This window comes from Nyctereutes procyonoides, unplaced genomic scaffold, assembly GCF_905146905.1.
Source record: "Nyctereutes procyonoides isolate TBG_1078 unplaced genomic scaffold, NYPRO_anot_genome, whole genome shotgun sequence".
NCBI classification, from domain to species: domain Eukaryota; kingdom Metazoa; phylum Chordata; class Mammalia; order Carnivora; family Canidae; genus Nyctereutes; species Nyctereutes procyonoides.
This window is the reverse complement of record NW_026575145.1, coordinates 15,966,312-15,987,401: the sequence shown is the minus strand read 5'-3', so window position 1 is coordinate 15,987,401 and position 21,090 is coordinate 15,966,312. Positions and strand designations below refer to the sequence as shown.

General features: G+C 39.4%; 2 protein-coding genes and 1 pseudogene across 10 annotated transcripts in view; 1 reads left to right on the top strand and 2 right to left on the bottom strand.

Moving 5' to 3' along the window:
- Positions 1-21,090, top strand: part of AP4S1 (adaptor related protein complex 4 subunit sigma 1) — a 67,902-nt gene that overhangs the window by 39,926 nt on the left and 6,886 nt on the right. For 3 of the 5 annotated variants that reach the window (XM_055309226.1, XM_055309227.1, XM_055309225.1), the window contains 2 exons: positions 1,278-1,289; positions 12,597-13,118. In XM_055309226.1, the coding sequence (XP_055165201.1) occupies positions 1,278-1,289; positions 12,597-12,725 (141 nt within the window). In that variant the 3' untranslated portion in view covers positions 12,726-13,118. Of the gene's footprint in view, positions 1-1,277; positions 1,357-12,596; positions 13,119-14,466; positions 14,991-21,090 lie in introns of those variants that run through there. The other 2 variants (XM_055309229.1, XM_055309228.1) reach the window with 2 other exon arrangements.
- LOC129499474 (60S ribosomal protein L22-like) lies at positions 3,705-4,949 on the bottom strand (annotated as a pseudogene).
- The window catches only part of HECTD1 (HECT domain E3 ubiquitin protein ligase 1), a 92,965-nt gene continuing 87,002 nt past the window's right edge, over positions 15,128-21,090 (bottom strand). For all 5 annotated transcript variants that reach the window (XM_055309213.1, XM_055309216.1, XM_055309214.1 and 2 more), the window contains 5 exons: positions 20,654-20,732; positions 20,433-20,526; positions 19,370-19,520; positions 16,894-17,038; positions 15,128-16,787 (listed from right to left, as the gene is read on the bottom strand). In XM_055309213.1, the coding sequence (XP_055165188.1) occupies positions 16,650-16,787; positions 16,894-17,038; positions 19,370-19,520; positions 20,433-20,526; positions 20,654-20,732 (607 nt within the window). In that variant the 3' untranslated portion in view covers positions 15,128-16,649. The remainder of the gene's footprint in view (positions 16,788-16,893; positions 17,039-19,369; positions 19,521-20,432; positions 20,527-20,653; positions 20,733-21,090) is intronic.

The following is a 21,090-nucleotide window of genomic DNA, read 5'->3' as shown; positions in this document are numbered from 1 at the left end:
AGGAGGGAAGACAGTACTATGGGAAAGAAAATAGAATCTGTCCCACTCAGAGAATGCCTTGTCATCTAAGATTTATTTTTAGGTTTGTGAGTTTTAAACATTCTTTCTGAGACTATTTTAATCTTAGTTTCCAAATCTTAAATTTGGAGATGAGTCTCATGCTGTCTGGGCTGAAAGAAGCATCTCAGCATCATATTTCAAAACAAAAAGACAACCCAGTTAGCTTCCATGGAGGCAGTTTTGCAGGAGAGGATGGTGGGGTCAGGGTTGTCACTGCTTCACTGGACAAACCTTAAGTCCTTTCAGATATGAATTTAACTGTTTACTTTTTTCTCCATGATTTTTTTATGATACAAACATCTAAGATCGTTGAAAAAAATTAGAAACACATATAAGCAAAAAGAAAGGGGAGAAGATCATGAGTAAGCCCATGACTTACTGATACATATTATTGGGTACATTTCCTTTTAGATATTGTCAGTATCTAATTGTGTCTTTATCTTTATGTGTACATATATCCATGGGATAATACTGTAGATACCCTGCTATAACTTGCTTTTTTATTTAATGGTGTTAATACTTAGAGATTTATACCCTCATTTGTGGATCTGCTATAATTTATTTAACTAGTGCCCCTTTCATAGATACTCAGCTTGTTTTCAGTAATTTGCTACCATAAACAGCATTACCGTGAACATCCCACCACACAGTGTTGTGCTGTTATCTAATTATTTCTTTTGGTTAAACTTCTAGAAGTAAAATTGATGGATTCAGAGGGCGTGCATAATATTAAGGTTTTTGATAAACATACCAAATTAGCTATCATCCGTAAAGGTTGAGTTGGTCTATTCCCTCTATGTTCAGCGGATGAATTTTTCTGGTTGGCAAAATTCCTCCAAACTGCCATTTTATAAAAAAGCACAGTCAAAGGGCACCCGGGTGGTGCAGGGACCCTTGGTTTAACTCAGGTCCTGATCTCAAGGTCATGAGATGGAGCCCCAAGTCAGGCTCTACGCTCAGGGCTTGCTCTTTCTCTGCCCCGCCCCCAACTCGTGCGCATTCGCGCCCTCTCTAGCTCTCAAATAGATAAATCTTTAAAAATAAATAAACAAAAAGCACAATCCCGGACTCAAGGCCTTCCTGCGCCCAGACTTCTGTGACGTACAGAGCTGCTTCCCTGACCTGCTCCGAGGCTGGTGGCCAGAGCAGCTGCAAACTGCTAGGCGCCTGCGTCCCAGTGTCTCATTCTCATCCTTGTACTTTTTTCTCTTTTCCAGAGTGAATTAGATGTATCCTTTTTCAAAGCTGTGAGCCAAGTTTTCCTCAGTAGGCAAAGCACAGGCTAGTCCTGATCAGGTAAGTGCCATGGGGGCAGGAAAAGGATTCAGCAGAAACCAGAATCCAGAATGCTAATCATCCATCAACAAGTAACAAAATAGAGGTGCAAAAGCTTTGCAGAAACACCTTTGCTCTTTTTTTACAAAATAATTCTTTTTTTTTTTTTTTTAAGATTTTGTATTTATTTATTCATGAGAGACACAGAGAGAGGCGCAGAGACACAGGCAGAGGGAGAAGCAGGCTCCATGCAGGGAGCCCAATGCGGGACTTGATCCTAGGACTCCAGGATCACGCCCTGGGCGGAAGGGAGGCGCTCAACCTCTGAGCCACCCAGGCGTCCCAAAGATTCTTATTGGGACTATTGGGACTTAATTCTTATTAAGACTGTTATATTTTTCAGACAGGGCAAAACTATGGTCATAGTTGATAATTACTGGTATAATAATGTAACTTCTTTAACCTTTACAGAATTTAAATAATGCAGCCAGAAAGTGCTTAGTCCTCCTGGAGAGAATGGATTTTCATGGCTCCAAGTATAAATCTCCAGAAATCCCTTACATGATCAGATTAAGGCCTTCAAGGATGATAAACTGGAGGGTTAAAGAATTGCCTGACTTGTATTCATTTACTTTTATAATAGAGAAAGCTCTCTTTTTCTTCTCTTTCTAGTCCTTTTTATCAAATTATGCAAGGGCCCCCAAACAGTAGTTGCTCCAAATACTGTAGGCCTGTGGATTTTGACAGGGGCTCACTAGGCTTTGTGTGAGTGCTCTGGAGGCAAGTTGACCTTTTTTTTTTTTTTTAAGATTTTATTTGTTCATTTGAGAGAGGGAAAACATGAGCAGGAAGGACAGGAAAGGAAGAAGCAGGATCCCCACTGAGCAGGGAGCCAATGTGGGGCTCGATCCCAGGACCCCAGGACCATGACCTGAGCTGAAAGCACATGCTTAACTATCTGAGCCACCCAGGCGCCCCACAAGTTGACTTTTAAGTTAATTTTTACTTCAGAAATCTGCTTACCACTTGTAAGCAATTAATGAGAGAGTTCTTTGCGAAAAGCATCAGGCTTAAATCTAAAATAGTAACATTAAATATAACATGTTAATTATAACATGTTTCTATATACATATATATACATTAGACATCAGTATATTTGGGAGAAATGGCCATTTAGCTTTTACTACTGATAGAAAATATGTTGATCAACTCCATTTGCAGCTGTATCCAGAAGCCTCTTAAATTAACTGGGAAAATCTGAGTGCCCTCTAGTGGTGAGTGACCTAAATCTATAGGATTCCTTTGACCTAGGACACCCAAGATCAGGCTGTACGTTAAGGTATATTTTTACTCAGCACCTTACGTTCCATTTAAACTAAGTCCTTTATAAAGCAATTCAAAATAAATCTCTTCCTCCTGTACAGGGGAATAAGAGAAATGCCTTTTGATTTAAAAAGTCATCAGAGGGACGCGCCTGGGTGGCTCAGCGGTTGAGCATCTGCCTTCAGCTCAGATCGTGATCCTGGCCCGGGATCAAGTCCCACGTCAGGCTCCGTGCGTGGAGCCTGCTTCTCCCTCTGCCTGTGTCTCCGCCTCTCTCTCTGTGTCTCATGAATAAATAAATAAAATATTTAAGGAATAAAAAAATAAAAGTAGTCATCGGGAAGATAGGAAAAGCTATTAGACCCCTCCCTAGGAATATAGAAACCCAAGTTTCTCTTTTGAACCTGCCACAAACTGTATGTATTGGGAAAGGCACATCAACCTTTCATCTCAAAATAGTAGAATTAGGCTAGAAGAGCTTAAACATCCTCTCAGCCTTAATAGTTGATGTTGCCATGACTCTAGGTAAATGAGCTGAGCTACCTTTCACCCAGAACAGGAAGAGAGACTGTAACTAGTCTGGAAATTCAGAGAATTAAAATGAATCAAATATAACAGGGTATATATTATATAAGCTGAACTAGTTGCATTGATGAGTCTTATATATTGAATAGATGTTTATTAGAAGTAGAGACGGGTTGTCTTTATAGTTCTCTGGTATAGTGTAGTTCCAGGTAATGATCTCCAGCATTCTCTTTCTCTTCTCTTTTTTAAGATTTTATTTTTAAGCAAATCTCCACACCCAACATGGGGCTCAAACTCACAACCCCAAGATCAAGAGCCCCATGCTCTTCCCACTGAGCCAGCCAGGTGCCCCGAGTTCCAGCATTCTTGTTCAAATTTAATTTCCACACCAAGGCACACAGTTTGCTATCTTTTCTCTTTATTTTACTTAGTTTCATTTTTGCCTTCCCTTCCCTTTTTTTAGGGGGAGGTTTCCAAGTTTTATTCAAGAACTCATGCAAAATATTTGGGATAAATGGGTTTTAATCCTCATCTTCCTCCTCTTCTGTGTCCTGGTTAGTTTGGAAGTAACGCAACTCGTAACTCCCATTGCTGTTAGCAACTACGCGCAACCAGTCATGGAGGTTATTCCTCAAATATTTTTTGGTGAGATATTTCAAATACCCTTTTTTTTTAAAGATTTTATTTATTCATTCATGAGAGACACACACAGAGAGGCAGAGACACACAGGCAGAGGGAGAAGCAGGCTCCACGCAGGGAGCCTTACATGGGAGTCAATCCCAGGTCTCCAGGACCAGGCCCTGGGCTGAAGGCGGTGCTAAACCGCTGAGCCACCTGGGCTGCCCTCAAATACCTTTTGGAAAAAGGCACCTCAGAAGTTACAGGATTCTTGCTCTTGCTGCTTTCTATGGTTACAACCGCTCTACTGAGATTCCCAGCTTTTCCATTCACTTTGATTCTCTCTTGAAGAAACTGCTCAAAATTGGCAGCATCCATGATTCCATCTTCTATAGGGTGGGTGCAATCAAGGGTAAACTTCAGAACTTGCTTCTTCTTTTTTTTTTTTTTTTTTTGCCCCCTTTGCCACAAGCTTTTTCACAGGTGCCATGGTGGCAGCGGAGGCAGAAAGGAAACTTACTATTTTTTTTAATCAAAGTACGAATAACATATAATGTTAGTTTCAGACATACCTCTGGCTAGTTTTATATATTTAGCCCTTCAGAATGACAGGTGTATCCACCTGACAGATTAGGAATTTTGCTTCATCTTTAGAGAAGGGAACTGAATCTGTCCAGACCTGGAAGTGTATGCCTCTGCTCCAGGCATAATTTCACCTGGACTTCCAGTGGCCTAAAAGTGGAAAAGATGGTGGATAGAATATGGGATACCTCTCTCCTATTAACATTTTCAAAGGGTTTCTACCCTTAGCCATCTGAAAAAAAAAATCAAATTAAAACCCATGCATTAACTCTGCCTCGTACATAGTTCTTTCTAACTAGAAGGACCTCTAGGCACCAATTTCATAACAGTAAGACAAGGGAGCCTTTTAGAGGTGCAGCCTATGTCCTGCCCCCTTGGTGTAGGCCAGAGGTCTTCTCCATCACTGCCCTAGGAGCATATGACCAGCAACCTGCTGAAGCAGCTACCATGGTTCGGGTCTGCTCTGCCAGGAAAGCTTCTTCAGGCCTTGAAAGCCTGCAAACAAGCAACCAATAGAATTGCAACCTGGAGCTTGTTCTCCCAACACTCACAACACCTATCTTTGTGTTTGCTCAGGCTTAAGAAAGCCTTCTTTGTCCACCCACATGGAATAGAGGTGCTTCAAAGCTTGGTTTTGGTGCAGCACCAGGAGGATGGAAGTCAAAACCTCATGGAATTCCCAAGAAGCCTTTGACTTGCAATCTTTCTCTTCAGAAGCGTCATCACCCTGAAGCATTTTAAGAATGGGGCAGCTTTCCAGAGTCCACATGGTTAGACTTTGAGAAATAAAAACGCACCATTTATATACAAGCCCTAGAATGGGCTTGTTTTACTGCTAATAAGACTAACAGCACAGAACAAGACAAGTGGGATTTTAAAAAGAAATGACCTGGGGGCGCCTGGGTAGCTCAGCCGGTTAAGCGTCCAACTCTTGGTTTCAGCTCAGGTCATGATGTCAGGTTTCTGGGATAGAGCCCCTCCTCATGGCAGGCTCCATGCTCAGCAGGGAGTCTGCTTCCCCTCTCTCCCTCTGCCCACCCCCTACCCCCTGCTCATATCTCTCTCTCTCTCTCTCTCAGATAAATAAATAAATATATATTTTTAAAAGAAAAGAAATTACCTAAGCACAAGAAATTAGCACAGAATTCTGGGCTTCTTGAAAACCCTTTCACTAAGTGGCAACTCTATGTTGCAGGTGCAGGTAGTGTCAGTGTCAGGGACCCTCGGGACCAAGCATGTCAGTGACCTAAATCACTCACGTGCCATGCATAAGATCCTGTACATTCTTCACATTCTACTCCACCCACTGGGCTAAAATGTTGCCGGAAGATTCCCGAGGCCCTGCTTCTATAGGGAAAGTTTGCCCTATCACATACTTTAGTAGACTTATTTAAGATTTCAAGTTCTGGCGGTGCCTGGGTGTCTCAATGGGTTGAGCGTCTGCCTTCAGCTCAGGTCATGATCCCGGGGTCCTGGGATTGAGCCCCACGTCCGGCTCCCAGCTCAGCAGGGAGTCTGCTCCTTCCTCGCCCTCTGCCCCTCCCCCCATTTGTGTTCTCTCTCACTTGCTCTGCTTTGCTTTCTCTCTCAAATAAATTACAAAAAAAGATTTCAAGTTCTGGGGGTGCCTGGCTGGCTCAGTTGGTAGAGCATGTGACTTTTGATCTTGAGATCATGAGTTTGAGCCCCATGTTGGGGGTGGGGTAGATTGTACTTAAAATGATAATTAACTGTAGAAAACTACAGTCATCAGGTTAAAACCTCATATTTTTTTAAAAAAAATTTAAATTCTGTTCATTAAGATGGTTTTTAGGAACTAACTAATGAGCTTCCCAAAATGTGTTCAGCTCTGTAGCCTCAGATTGGTAAATTCGCCAGACAATTCATAATTCAAAGGCACTGTCTCCACTCCCCCCTCTGCTAAATGGTCGGGGGAATGGCACCAATGAACAGCGCTCTGGGGAGAAGTCAACTCCTCTTGGTCCAGGGCACACCTAGTAATGTGTGAATGTTCGCACAGAAAACCTAAACAGCCGGGGATCCCTGGGTGGCTCAGTGGTTTGGTGCCTGCCTTCGGCCCAGGGTGTGATCCTGGAGTCCCGGGATCAAGTCCCACATCAGGCTCCCTGCATGGAGCCTGCTTCTCCCTCTGCCTGTGTCTCTGCCTCTCTCTCTCTCTCTGTGTGTGTCTCTCATGAATAAATAAATAAAAATCTTTAAAAAAAGAAGAAGAAGAAGAAGAAAGAAAACCTAAACAGCCTTTTTGGTATTTGGTGCCTTTAAAGACTTGGTTTATTTGGGATCCAGTAGGATCCAGCAGTCCTACTTTTAGATTTGGACAACCAGGGTAACTTTTCTGCACCCCGTGCTTTAGAGGGCCCCATCTGGCTCTCCTTCAGCAGCATCCCTCTCCATGAGATGAAGATGCCTACCCAGAGCCTACAGGGACGCAGTCCACTTCTTAACCATCCTCCAGGGACCTGAGTCCCCAGAATTCACTGGGTGCCCAATATACCAGTGCCTCTTGCTAGGTAGAACCTATATATACTTCTCCACACAACTGAGGGCAGCGATGACAGCTTGGGATGGTAACTGGTGGGACGATAACCCACATATATGCAAGGGAAGTAAAGTGGGGAACAGGCTAGAAACCCTCTTTGTATTCCAGGGCCTCTACCCCACGAATATAAGTTAGGCCTAGAATCCAGAATGTTTTTTTGATTCAAAAATACCTTTTACATAAATCTTCAGAACATTCATGTTTTTATTTTCTAAGTCCTTAAAACCCCAAACCTGAGCAATTAATTCTAGAAACTTAAAGCTTCTGTGGGTGATGTAAAAGTACCTCTTTACTGTAGCTAAAGGTGGGAGAGAAGGAAGGACCTCCATCCTGCGTGTACTCTCCGCAGCTCAGCAAGTTTTCGACCATGGTCCTCCCTGGAGGTATGAAGGCACCTGGGCAACAGTAATCAGCACCAGTTTATAGTCAGGCCCTGGTCAGGACCCAGACCCCACCATGGGGCATCAACCTCTCAATCCTTCATTACCTTCCTAAAATCCCAAACACCCTTAGAGGTCCAGAAATCAGAATAGGGCTTCTCTGAATAAGAGATAACTTCACACCGACTTAATGAGAAATCACAACAGTACTTGTTCAACTAGCGGCTCTGTTAACACTGGCAAGAACAAAGAAGTTCTCCAGGGAAGCCACCCAACACCCAAATAGTAGCTTCTAAATAAGCTGAAATTGTGCCCATGTTCTCTCAGAAAGGTCACAATAATTGATTAAGTCATTACCAAAGGGTTTCTTTTGAGGCACGATGGAGTATGTGATTATATCAGGAATTGCTTGATAATGTCAGATAGGCGTAAACTAGCTCCCCATTCCCTGAAGGTTACATTTAGCATCATAGGATTTGTGTACTTGGGAGCTAGAAGAAAACTACAGTCATCAGGTTAAAACCTCATATTTTAAATGAAAAGACTGAAGCCCAGAGAGGTTCTGTGACATGTCGTCAACCATAGATCTACTCTAGGGCAGAATGGTACCAGTCTCTGGGTTTCCAGGGCTATAAAATTAGGAGATTAAATTTGACATGTTTTTTAAAAAATGTGTTATGTGGAGTAGATTGTAGCAACTTAGTCTCTAAACAAAACATTTGTAAAGTGCCTGTCACAGGCTATCTAGTGGTGTCCAAGGTTTTCCTAAAGTAGGAAAAGCAGGGCAGCCCCGGTGGCTCAGCAGTTTAGCACGGCCTGCAGCCTGGGGTGTGATCCTGGAGACCCGGGATCGAGTTCCACGTTGGGCTCCCTACATGGATCCTGCTTCTCCCTCTGCCGGGGCTCTGCCTCTCTCTCTCTCTGAATTTAAAAAAAAAAAAAAAAAAAAAAAAATCTTACCAGCGTGGAGCTCAGGGCAGGGCTTGAACTCCCAACCCTGAGATCAAGACCCAAGTTGAGGTCTAGAGTGTGACACCCAACTGACTAAGCCACTCAGGCACCCCACATTTAGTGATTTCTAAACATCTTTTTCTTTTTAAAATATTGACAGCAGGGTTGTACGGGGTGAGAGCTGGCCCAAGCAGTTAGTCCAGTCTTTGGGAAGGGTAGGCACCAAGAGGTAAGGGGGCCAAAACCATCTCAGCATGAGAACCAGTCAGTGCTGTCATGAGTGAAGAGTCTCAGAATTATAAACAGTCCTCAAAGGAGTCAGCTGTTTACCTGGGAAAGGGATGTGAAGGTTCCAGATTGAACAGCCCTGCCTTCCAGGTTTCTCTGGTTCTCACTGGCCTTTGCCCTCACCTTATTTCTTAAACTGTGTTCTCTGCATCCATCCGCTGCTATTCTTCCCCACCTAGGATCTCTGCCTTCTGCCCCTGTTCCATGCTTCCAGGTTCTGTTGGTTTTCCTCAGGAAGTGTGACAGCAAGTAAGGAGGAGGATTAGAAAAAAGGCAGAGAAACTGACAGGCTCATATGACCCAATGCTAACTCTCTTATTTGTGATTTTACATAAATCTGTATAAATTTTTTAAAAATTACACCTAGATGTCTTGTTGTTCTTAGGATATAAATGGACCTTTAAGGAAAATCCCATTAAAAAAATTAACTCCTTTTCAGTGGCCTAATAAGACACAATACCAAGCCTACAAATGGACAACAGACCGTGTAACAGGGAGAGTATACCCAGGACTGTGCACAGTCCTCACGATGACAGTGTTTACACAGCAGTATTCAATTTTCTGTAGGAAATGTGAACACAAAGCCCCTTCATAGTTTATCTAATTTCATGGCAAACTAAATTAAACTATAAATATGAGAGCAAGTTTTTCCCCATCCCACTTAGTTTATCAAGAACTTTGCGTAGGTGAGATCTTAAAAAAGAAAAAAGAAATTGAATAAGACAAGGAATCTGAGACCAAAATCTAGAGGTAGAAATTTTACTTTCTAGGCTGCGCTCTGCCTAGGAATTGCTTTTCAGGCCCAAGTGAACGTTTGCTGCTCAATTTTCTCTTATTAAAGGATAACTAGACCACCACAGTGGCATTAAAAATACCATACTGGAAAAAAAAAAAGTACCATACTGAAAATGTGATTTATGATCCAGAGACCAAAATTCCAGTGTAGGAACCAGAAACACTTCAAGCACTTTAATTAAAAAATTGGTTTCAAGTGGCACTGGTAGGGCCCTAAGATAGCTCCGATCCACATTACGTAGCAATTCAGAGAGGCTCTTGGGTTCAGGACTGAGAGGAAATGGGGCTTTCTGAATCTGCTCTTTGGGAGACTGCAATTCGTTTCAGTTCCAACGTTAGAGTGCCTTAAGGGTCTTTAAGTTAGTCAAGTTCAGTATAACGCGAAGGTGGGACCCTCTTGAAGTAGTCATTCTCAGCTTACCACGTTAACAGACCAACAGCCTGGACCTCTCTTTCTTCATCCTATTCCAGATGTCAGGGTTGAAGCATGTTTGCCTGTTCATTGCCATGGGGCTCAGCATACAAAGCATTTTTTGGGTCCCTGCTCACCTGACACCGTGGCCCACATGCCATTACTCTTGCTTCACCATTGTGTACAAGTAGCTTATAAACCAAATCAAGATGTAAACAACAGCTGGATTCTTATTTTAAAGGAGTCACATGATTCCAGGGGGAAATCAGCTTTCAGGCTTTTGCCTCACATTGGATTTGGTCTGTGGTGTCCCTATATAGTGCCAGAAAGCTACATGGTTATTAAGGGTTTGAATCAGATACTCAGATAGACAGGCAGTCACATGCCCACAGTACGGAATGACCTCAGCGAACAACTCATGTTTCTAGGATGTTGGGAAATTCGACTTGCTGAAAGACTTTGTCCTTACAATGTGAGGATGTCAGTGGCTGATATGATTCAGCAGCAAACTCTAATCTGAATTTCAAAACAACTGGCCTCTTGCTCAAGGGGACATCTGAATTTTAGATCTAGATCATCTACTTTCCAAATTCTTCAGAGCAGCTCAATCTCTGGACCAATTCAAATAGAATAAAATTAGATCTCTTCTCTCCAAGAAAATCACCTTAGAGGAGTTGAGATTTTCTACAAGGCTTTCATTGCCCCTTAGTAACAGGGGGATCCTGAAGGCCATTTTTCATGCAGCCACCTGTGCTCCCCAACTCCACTTCTTTTTACCTAGTTGAAATTCCCACTTTGTTTGGCTTCTAAATTCTGGCTTCTGGGTCTGATTGAGTCAAGGGCCTAATATTCCAGTCCCAATTTACCATGGACAAAGCAATCATCTATATAATTGGAAGACATAATTAATAGGTATATCAGAGTAAAGCTTTTTTTTTTTTTTCTTTTTCTGGGTCATTTAAGGACAGTTCCCATGGGCTCCTGAAAATTTATTCTGCTAGAGGACTATTTGCACAGAGCTTAATGAGATATTAATGCAGAGCCTAATAGTAGCCTAAAAGCATTCACAGAGTTGTCTCATTTTCTACAGATGTATTTCACAAAACAAATAAAATACAGACTTGAACACCTTGAATTACTGAAAAAAATCAAGTGGTAGTGATTCACTATTTAATTATGAACTCCCCTAGTGCATTTAAGTCACTCATTTGTTGAAGTTAGTTGATTTGAAACAATGTTTCAATCAGGTGTTTTGTTTTTTTTTTAAGCTGTTATTTTTTTAATAGACCCGGATCATGTTCTTTAGAGATGGAAATAAGCTCTTAAAAATGTAGAATTCAGACCCATTCAATATTGTCATCATCTCATTCTAGTTCCCCTTCCCCTTTCACAAAAGTTTTCTGAAGGGGTTCCTGGTGGGGGAAGAATTTGGCTCTTTGCAATTAGCTAATCATCTAACATTTTGTCTTCCCCCATGCTCTATACTAACCTTCCACTAGGAACAGCAGTGCACTAAAGTGGCTCCATAATTTTTTTTTTAAGATTTATTTATTTATTCATGAGAGAGAGAGAGAGAGAGAGGCAGAGACAAAGGCAGAGGGAGAAGCAGGCTCCATGCAGGGAGCCCGATGTGGGACTCGATCCCAGGACTCCAGGATCACGCCCCGGGCCAAAGGTAGGTGCCAAACCGCTGAGCCACCCAGGCGTCCCTCCATAATTCTCAAATGAGTATTTTTAGAACTGTTCGTTCATGCAAGATACTCTCATGAATTTCAAATTTTTATAGTAATTAGCATTGCCTTGCCTTCTTCATTCATATCTACTCTTGGTTATTTTTTTTCTTCTTTAGCCTGAAAGAAAAGATAGCTTAACACACAAGGTTTTGTTTATAAACGGTTTTGGTTTGGGGTGGAAGTTTGAGTGACAGAGGGTGTATAAGTAGCCACAGGCCCCTCCTGAGAAGTCTGGAAGCAGAACCATCAAGCCAAAGCTGTGGGTTTAAATTCCAGCTTTGGCAGTGGTCAGCCATGTGACCTTGAACAATGGCTTTGAGTCTGTTTGCTCCATGTAAAATTAGGATAATATGTTAGGATAAATGTTAATTTGTATCATGGGATTGTAGAGAATACTGAAAAAAATTACATAAAACACTCAACACAATGCCTGGAACATCATGGCTATTAACGCTGTTAGTGTCTGGGAAGACAACACAGTTCTTGTCAGGTCCTATGCTCTTGCCAATGTCACTTGCTTTGTTCTTTAGTTCTTAGCAGTCATTTTCCCTCTGGCTAAAAGGTGTAGTAGTTATTCCATTTCTATGCCTACTAGCCAGTTAGCTTAACCAGTGTGAAACTAGGTATGTATGTGTACATGAAAGTAAGGATTTCTATTTCTAACATGGACACCAATTTTATTTATTTTTTATTTTTTATTTTTTTTTAAGATTTTATTTAATTATTCATGATAGTCACACAGAGAGAGACAGAGAGGCAGAGTCACAGGCAGAGGGAGAAGCAGGTTCCATGCACCGGGAGCCCAACGTGGGATTCGATCCCGGGTCTCCAGGATCGTGCCCTGGGCCAAAGGCAGGCGCCAAACCGCTGCGCCACCCAGGGATCCCTGGACACCAATTTTAAAACTAGTTTCAGAAGTTCTGTGTTAAAAAAAAAAAAAAAAAACCAAAAAACAAAACAAAAAACCAAAAAACCCACATACTTCATGCTTAGACTAATTTACATGGGAAAAATTATCGGCTAAGTCATGTTATTACTGTTACATGTTAACATTTTTGTGACTTTAAAACTAATTTCCTTAATATGAACTTAGATAATGTTTAATTTGGACAAAGTACACATCATTTTGGATGAGATGGTGTTAAATGGCTGCATTGTGGAAACAAATCGGGCAAGAATTCTTGCCCCTCTACTCATCCTTGACAAAATGTCAGAAAGCTGAATGATGGCTCTGCCAGACAAGATCTACTTGTAGAAGTGAGAATACCATGGAATGAATACCTTTCAACATCTGTAGCCCAAGAAATCTGGAAGACTCTGTATTGCAAAATGGGGTGTCTTCCAAAAACAATTTAAATAGATGTTTCCCACAGTTCCTAAATGGAAAACAAAACTGTACATTAAAATATGGTGTACAAAGAAAACTTTTCTCTGAACTAAGAGACAAGTTTTGTTTTCTAGCCATAAGCATTTTTCTCCCCACTTGTCCAAATTTTGTTGCATTCTGAGGGTAACTTTTTTGTTCTTTGCTTCTCTTTGTACATTTAATTCCGGATTAGCAGCATGGGAAGAACATGTGACAACTCAGCCAATAAAATTTTAAACACACATAGTACTTTGAATATTTTCTGAATGCTTTTTCCTTAAAATGTCTTAAAATGTCAAAACTTTACAAAATTGCGTAGCTAATAAAAATGGAGAATTAAGTTTCTAAAAGCCTGGCAACCATTTTAATGGCAATTACTTGGCAATTAAAATGTCATCATGTTAATTATAATGTTAGTACCAAAAACAAAAAAAAAAAAAAATCAACGATTGCACGTTAAAAGAGAGCTCTTACAAAACCATCCTTTAAGGCCATATTGTAAATGGTGTGTCTTACTAGTAAACTTACTTGTAAATGAAATTTACTTTAAAGTCTAAAACCATGCAAGAGAGTGTATCTCTGTTCAGGTTGGGATGATATGAACCCTTCTCCCCTGCTTCTCTAACTCACTCTTTTGACCTCTTCTCCTGGAATGTCTTAAAGCAAAGAAAAACTAAGTCACTACAGGAAAGCAATGACCTGATTCTTCCAAACTTTTCTAGATGCTTTTGCTACTAAGTCAACAGTTGAGCATACAGAACTGTCTTAGGTAAAAGCATGTTTATGTGCATATAAGGTAGGAAGGCAGATACAATAGAGGAAATAGAAATAGTCTTGGTACATTAAGATATTGTGCCATCCTATGGAATTCCAAGAGTTCTTTCACCCACAACACTCTACTCTCCAAAAGAAGACATAAATGGACATTCCAGGCATTGATGATTCATTCAGTACTATTTGCTTTTTTTCTCTTTCTTTATATGTGGGGGTGGGAGGAGGATTTCTTTTAAATCCTTGTTTCTAAAAAAGTCTACTTACATATTTAAAGTTTGTATCCATAAAAACTCAGGCAACCATTCAATAATGGATTCTAAAAGCAAACCTGGGTTCTGGACTCATTCAGAAAGGCAGAAGAGAGGCTTTTGAGCCACTGGAACAATAAATGGTACATATGTAGAGATCCACTTTAGCAATAAGTAGCCAAGGTCTGGGGAAAGCCCAGTCTACTCGATCAAAGTGCTTTGGAGGTCTTTCTAAGACATATTAGTTGGGAAACACTGTCCTAATTGGTAGGCACTTAATCAGTAGCACATTCAGGTAACTGCTGAAACTGGTACACCAGAAGTAACTAGGGAGTGAACAAAATTAATTTTTAGGTCACACCAAAATAGCACTTGGATAACATCTTGGCACAGATTTTAGTACCTTTAGAGAATAACAATTAAAAAAAAAATTACTAGGTAGATGCCACAGGAAAGAAAGGTGAAGAACCTGATATATGTGGAGACCCTAGTAGATCTCCTAACACTCGACTCATGCAAAGTGAACCATAATAGAACTATCTGTTCTTATAGGCTGTGTCATCATCTCCCTTCAGGTTTACTGCTGAACTATGATGAACAGCTTTAAGTGATTTCCACACCCATGAAACTTGTGTCTCAAATTGATCAGCTTTACCTTGAAGACTCCTGACATTTCATTTACTGAATATATAAGACTTGTCAATTTTACCTGCTACAGCAATGTGCTAGAACAGGATTCAGCAAAACTTTTCTGTAAAGGGCCAGATAGTAAATATTTTAGGTTTCATGGACCATATGGTCTCTGCTATGAACACAGCTCTGCCACTGTAATGTAAAAACAGCCACCAATAATATGTAAAGGAATGATCATAGCTGTGTTCTAGTAAAACTTTATTTATGGACACTGAGGTTTGAATTTCATAAAATTTCCACATCATAAAATACTATTCTATTGTTTTTTAACCACTTAAAATTTTTAAAATACTTACTTAGTTCATGGGCAATACAAAAGCAAGCAGCAGGCCAAAGTTTGCTGTCTCCTGTGCTAGATTAGTCTTGGTGAAAGCGGGCTATTGACAGACATTTTACAGACTTAGTAAATGGCAATACTAAGCACAGAAACTGGATTTTAACTCTAATGCTATTATACAGTTTTAGTCCTGCATCCATCCATGACTTTGCTGAGACAATCACCACCACTATTTTTTGGATTAAAGCATAGGTCATACATTTAAATATTGCTGTTATGTTTTATTTTAACTTTTATTCTCACAGATAACTGTGAAACTAACAACAAGATGAATTAATTTAAATGCTGCCACTGATAACATAGTCACAACATTCTCACGCAGAGAATAAAAACAGTACTAAAATGACTGACTGTAGTGGGAGAGATCTCTTCTAATGTAGAAAGGGAATGTACCTTTTAAACAGGTAAATAATGGGCAATCCCCAAAAAATGCTTTTCACTCCTCAAAATGCCATTTGGCTACATCAGGCCTACTGACATTTCTTTCACCTTAGGGCACAGATATGCTACATCAAGGGAATTTGGAAAATGGAAATATCAGTCCATGAAACAGCAATGTCCTGGTGGTTTCTTTTCACACTAACACAACATTAAGAAATCATTCTTGGGTCTTAGACTTACACATCCCTGCAGATACAACGGTAGCAGATCTGGTGTTTAAAAAGTGAACACACATAACTTTGGCCATTCTTAGCTGAAGAATACTTTAAGACAGAACACAACAGTTGGATCACAAGCATGTGAACATATATTTCTTCTAGCTTTCCAGTTTTGGTAAGTGTATTTACTATCGAAAAATACATTTCTAGATGTCATACTTTCAAAAAACTAAATCTCAGTGGTTCAAAATAAAAAATATCTGGTTAAGCTCTTAGGTCTGACCGTTGCAGTGAAATAGTCACGTGACACAGTTTTGTACGCTGCAAACATTTTAATGATTATTGTTGAGCATACATTTTGGAAATTTTTTACTTCAAACTGCAACAAGTTAAATAAATGTTTATAATATACAAAGAAAATACAACCAAAAGTAAAACTTGCTTTAAGTGTGCCTTGCATCTAGACCAGTGTTTTTTCTTTTTTCCCCTTAATATATCTTTACTTTTGAGCTGCACAAACACACTTAAGAATTTGATCTTTATAGTATGGCATTTAGGAAATAAAAATATACTCCCACCTCAAAGAAATAAAAAGGTTGTGCATGATTATATGCCAAACAAAAGAGAGAACACTAGAATACTCTGATAGTGCAGGCATCATTAAAAAGGAAAAAAAGCTTGAGATGCTCATTAACTCTCTATGTTTTAAGGAAGCAGGATTTTTGACCACATAGCTTAAAAGCCAGCAAAACAGGGATCAGTGACGGCAACTGTAGTGTATGAAGTATGAAACGACAAACTTTACACAAATACACTGTTAGAAATTTACCAGTGAACACTGAAGATCTGAGAAGCTGCTCTTTGGAACAGTCAAGTAGGGATCACCTTTTTCCAGTCACTAAGCCCTTGTAGCAACACACAGTGTTCTGTGCTATATACCTGCTGGCTGGGTAGTTAAAGGATTTGTTTTGTCATTAGCAGCTAACCAACTTATTCCACGTTCTTAAAGCCTTAATGGTTGAAATAAAGGCAAGTGTCATTAGCGTAGAGGATCATATACTTCTCTGCACACAAACACAAGAGGCTTCACTAGTATTTTAAAAGTCTCTGATGTCTCCCACTTTGAAGCTCAGTTGAGATGAAAGCCTTTCTCCATGGTAGCAGCTAGCAGGCGCTCTCTCATGATCTCCTCCGAAGAATATTCAGGCAACTTTAGATAATGCACACATGTATTCACTGATGGATAGCTTGCATCAGTGGCATCAACCTACAAAAAAGAAAAGTGAAAAACAGAAGGCCATGACTTTAAATATTTCTTTCAATCCTGAAGTTACTAAATTCCATTTGGATTCTCCATTAGCTAAAGTTTGTACCTTGCGTACAACTGTGAGCCTGGGATGCAGATTAGCTAGTCCACCAGGGGGCAGAGTTGAGCAACCAGTGGTAAACTGCAGGAATGCTTTCCTTTCATCTGAAGACATGCCACACAAAACCCTCACAAACCTCAGGAAACCGGGGCTAAAAGAGGAAAAAATATAGTTCAACTGATTTGACAGCTGATTTAAATGAAAATCACTACCACTACCTTGTAAGCCAGCAATAGCCCCCAAAACAACTATCAGCATTTTGAGAAGAATACTACTATCTAGAGACTCTTTTTGTTTTTTTCTATCTAGAGACTCTTGAGTAAGCATGAAATGAGTGGATATAAACTACTTTAAAAATATCCTGCAAAGATTGTCTTGCACTTATAAATGGTAAGAACTGAAACACTGATGGAGTACAGGGACCAAATATGCAACAAGGCCAGCAAATCAAAAAAACTTCAAACTGCACATGCATAATTCAATCAAATATGGCTAACCCACCAAAGGGGATCTGAAATAATCCATTTTTGTTAATAGTGAAATCAACTATTTCTATATGCCACAAAAGGGAAGACTTTCATAATCATAATGTTAATCAAAAGAAGCCAGACCTTTAAAAATACATGAGATTTCATTTATGAAAGTTCAAAAGCAAGCAAAACTGATCTATGGTAACAGTGACTTAATATTAGAAAAGAATATATGGGTAAGGGCAATTCTTGAGTTATTTCTTGTTTTGGGTGCCAATATACAGGTTTTCCTTTTGTGAAAATTCTCCAGGTTGTACATGCAGTTTGTACACTTATCTATTATAATTCAATAAAAAGTTGCTTAAGAAAAAAATGTTATATAAACATTAAGTATAAAGTAATTCATAATACAGTTGACCCTTGAAGAATAAAAGGTTTGAACTGTGCAGGTCCACATATATCTATGTAATTTTTTTCAATAGAGAACTGCAAATATAATTTCTCTAACTCATGACTTTCTTTTCTAATTGTTATCTGAGTATAGGTGGCAATGTTACATTAGTTTCAGGAATCCAACATAGTGACTCAACAAGTTTATACTATGTTCAACAAAAGTGTAGTTCCTCATGATTTTCTTAACATTTTCTTTCCTGCAATTTATGTAATGGTAAGAATACAGTATATAATATGTATAATGTATAAAATACGTGCTATTTATGTTAACAGTAAAGCCAATCAAGAGTAGGATATTAGCAGTTAAGTTTTTTGGGGATTGGAACGTTATATATGGATTTTCAACTGTGCCCCTAATCCCTGCATTGTTCAGTGGTTAACTGTATTTGCTCATTTATGTTAATTTGGAAACTTTTATTATTTTTTTTAATGATTTTATTTATTTATTCATAAGAGAGAGAGAGAGGCAGAAACAGGCAGAGGGAGAAGCAGGCTCCATGCAGGGAGCTCGATATGGGACTCGATCCCAGGACCCCGGGATCATGATCCGAGCCGAAGACATACACCAAACCACTGAGCCACCCAGGTGTCCCAATTTGGAAACTTTAAAAAAAAAATAGTAATATAGGACCTGTGGTGTTAAAAAATATATATATCAGAAAAAAAAAAAAAACAGCTGGAGAACTGTTTCTGATTAAAAACCTATCACAAAAAAAAAATAAAAAAATAAAAATAAAATAAAACCTACCACAAAATAACCCTATCGCAACCAAATGCTATTTCCTGACAACAGGCAGCGGGGTGGTGAGGGGAGTGCTTTTACATTAATGGAGTAATCAAAGAAACTGGACTACAGATTAGCTAATAGTATGAATTTGCTAGCAAATGTGGATGCATGGGCGACTTTATCTTCAGGAAATGTACACTCAGGTATTACAGAGTAAAGGGACATGATGTGACATTCTCAAATGCTTCAAAAAAATTATACACACATGTATACATCATGTGTGTTTAGATAACAGAAATGTTAGTACAGTTGATTCTGGATAAAGAGTATATGGGAATTCTTTCAACTATTCAACTTTTCTATAAGTTTGAAATTTTTTAGAAATAAAGGTTAATATAAAAAAATGAAGCCTGAGGGTTTACAGGGGAGCCTGAGTGGCTCAGTCGGTTATGTGTCTGCCTTTTGGCTCAGGTCATGATCTTAGGGTCCTGGGATTGAGCCCTGTGTCAGGCTCCCTGCTCATTGGGGAGTCTGCTTCTCTTGCTGCCCCTCCTCCAGATCGTGCTCTCTCTCAAATAAATAAATAAAATATATATAAAAAAAAAATGAAGCCTAAGGGTTTACAGTTTACCCAATTTTTAAAATAGTGAACAATTAAAATGGAATCTTAACATCAACAAAGACTCGGTTGTCTTTTTGTGTACACTCAGCCTTATCAATAGAAACTTAACTGCTTTCTCATTTCACTAAGTCATAGTTCTTTTGACAATCTGTCATTTGATTTTGGGACATAAACTATTTTGTTGAGCTTAGAAAATAACCAATTACATACCTGTCACGTGTATAACCTAACTTAGGTTCAGTATAATTAATAATATCTTCTGCTGCCCAGGATGGTGACTGGTTTCCACAAAGAATCATTTGGACTTCTTCATGGCTGAAGGAACTTAATTTCTCCATTGGAAAAACTTTGTTAAATCCATCTACATTATAAACAGCAAAAAACCAAAAACAATAAAACACACAACTCAATTTCTAAGTTATAATTTCAAAATACCAAATTTCAAATCAAAATACCTAATATCAACTAAAGGGACAGAATATGAATCAAATATTAATAAATGTTTGAAAAAAAAACAAATTAAAATACATTGAAATCAAAGCTTTTTAGTACAGAAATTTCATTTAATACTGCAAATGTGAACAGAAAAATTCAGTCACTATGGTCAGTAGCCAAATTCTAGTAATTTCTTAACTAGCTCTTTGTGTCTTAACAAGCTAGCTAAAGCTGTAGTCCCATGTTCAAAACTAGTATGTGATGGGGATCCCTGGGTGGCTCAGTGGTTGAGCGTCTGCCTTCAGCCCAGGGCCTGATCCTGGAGACCCGAGATCGAGTCCCACATCGGGCTCCCCTGCATGGAGCCTGCTTCTCCCTCTGCCTGTCTCTCTCTCTCTCTCTCTCTCTCTCTGTGTCTCTCATGAATAAATAAAAATAAAATCTTTAAAAACAACAACAACAACAAAAAACTAGTATGTGATGAACAGTCTAACGTATTTTGCTTCAATTTTACCTGGAGAACTTAGGTTCCAACATGGTTTAATTCATCCTGATCATGAAAGTGTAAAGTATGCAACCTTATATCCATGTACAAATGAATGAAATGTAAGCCAAAAATGAATCCCCCATTACTCAGGAGCAACAAGCTGAGGGTATGCCACAGCTTGAGAATGTCCCAACCTGTTCCGGGTACTCTGCAGGACCTAACTATATGTAAGACAGAAAACCAGAGGGCCAATCTAGAGATTACCTGCAATTCTTGACAAAAGAAGTGCCTTAATTTCAACTGTCTCAAAGTAAAAGAATGATTAATAAGGTAAAGAGCCCTAAAAATTACCTCTAAAGGCTTCCATCTGTTTCTGAATACCCGTATGCATACAAAAGTCAAACATCAAATCCACATACTCTTCTGCATTATCCATTGTTATCATCTACAAAGGAAAATTAGCCAACATTATTGTTAATATCTAGGAATATTTCAGCAGCACCTACTACAACTGGCCTCAGTAAGAGGATGTTCTGAGCTTACAACTATATCAAAACCAAAATTTTTATTACCTCATCTTCCCCACTTGGCTTGAGATCCACAGCTGTAAAACCATATATTCTTGAGGAAGGGCAAAACTGGAAATTTAAACTAGGAAGACAAAAAGGATTGGATGAACATTTAGCTACCATTGATGTTTAAAACTATGAATCTCCTGCCTCCCCCACAGCCCACCCCTGCACCCTTCCAACAAAAACAGTACACCAGCTCAGATGTTAAGTATGAGGCCTTTTGAATGCAAAAACTCTGCACAAAAACTATTAGGCCAACTGTTACCAAACCTGTCTTTGCAACGATTGCACGAAACCACCACCTTTCCATATTGTGCTTCCCCCTTAGGGCACACAATTAATAAAGTAAGGGTTTTTGCAAAAAATTACAGCAGCAACATCTTTACTTTTTTTTTTTCAAGAAGAATCTATTGCTTTGCTAAAGTTATTCACCCTCT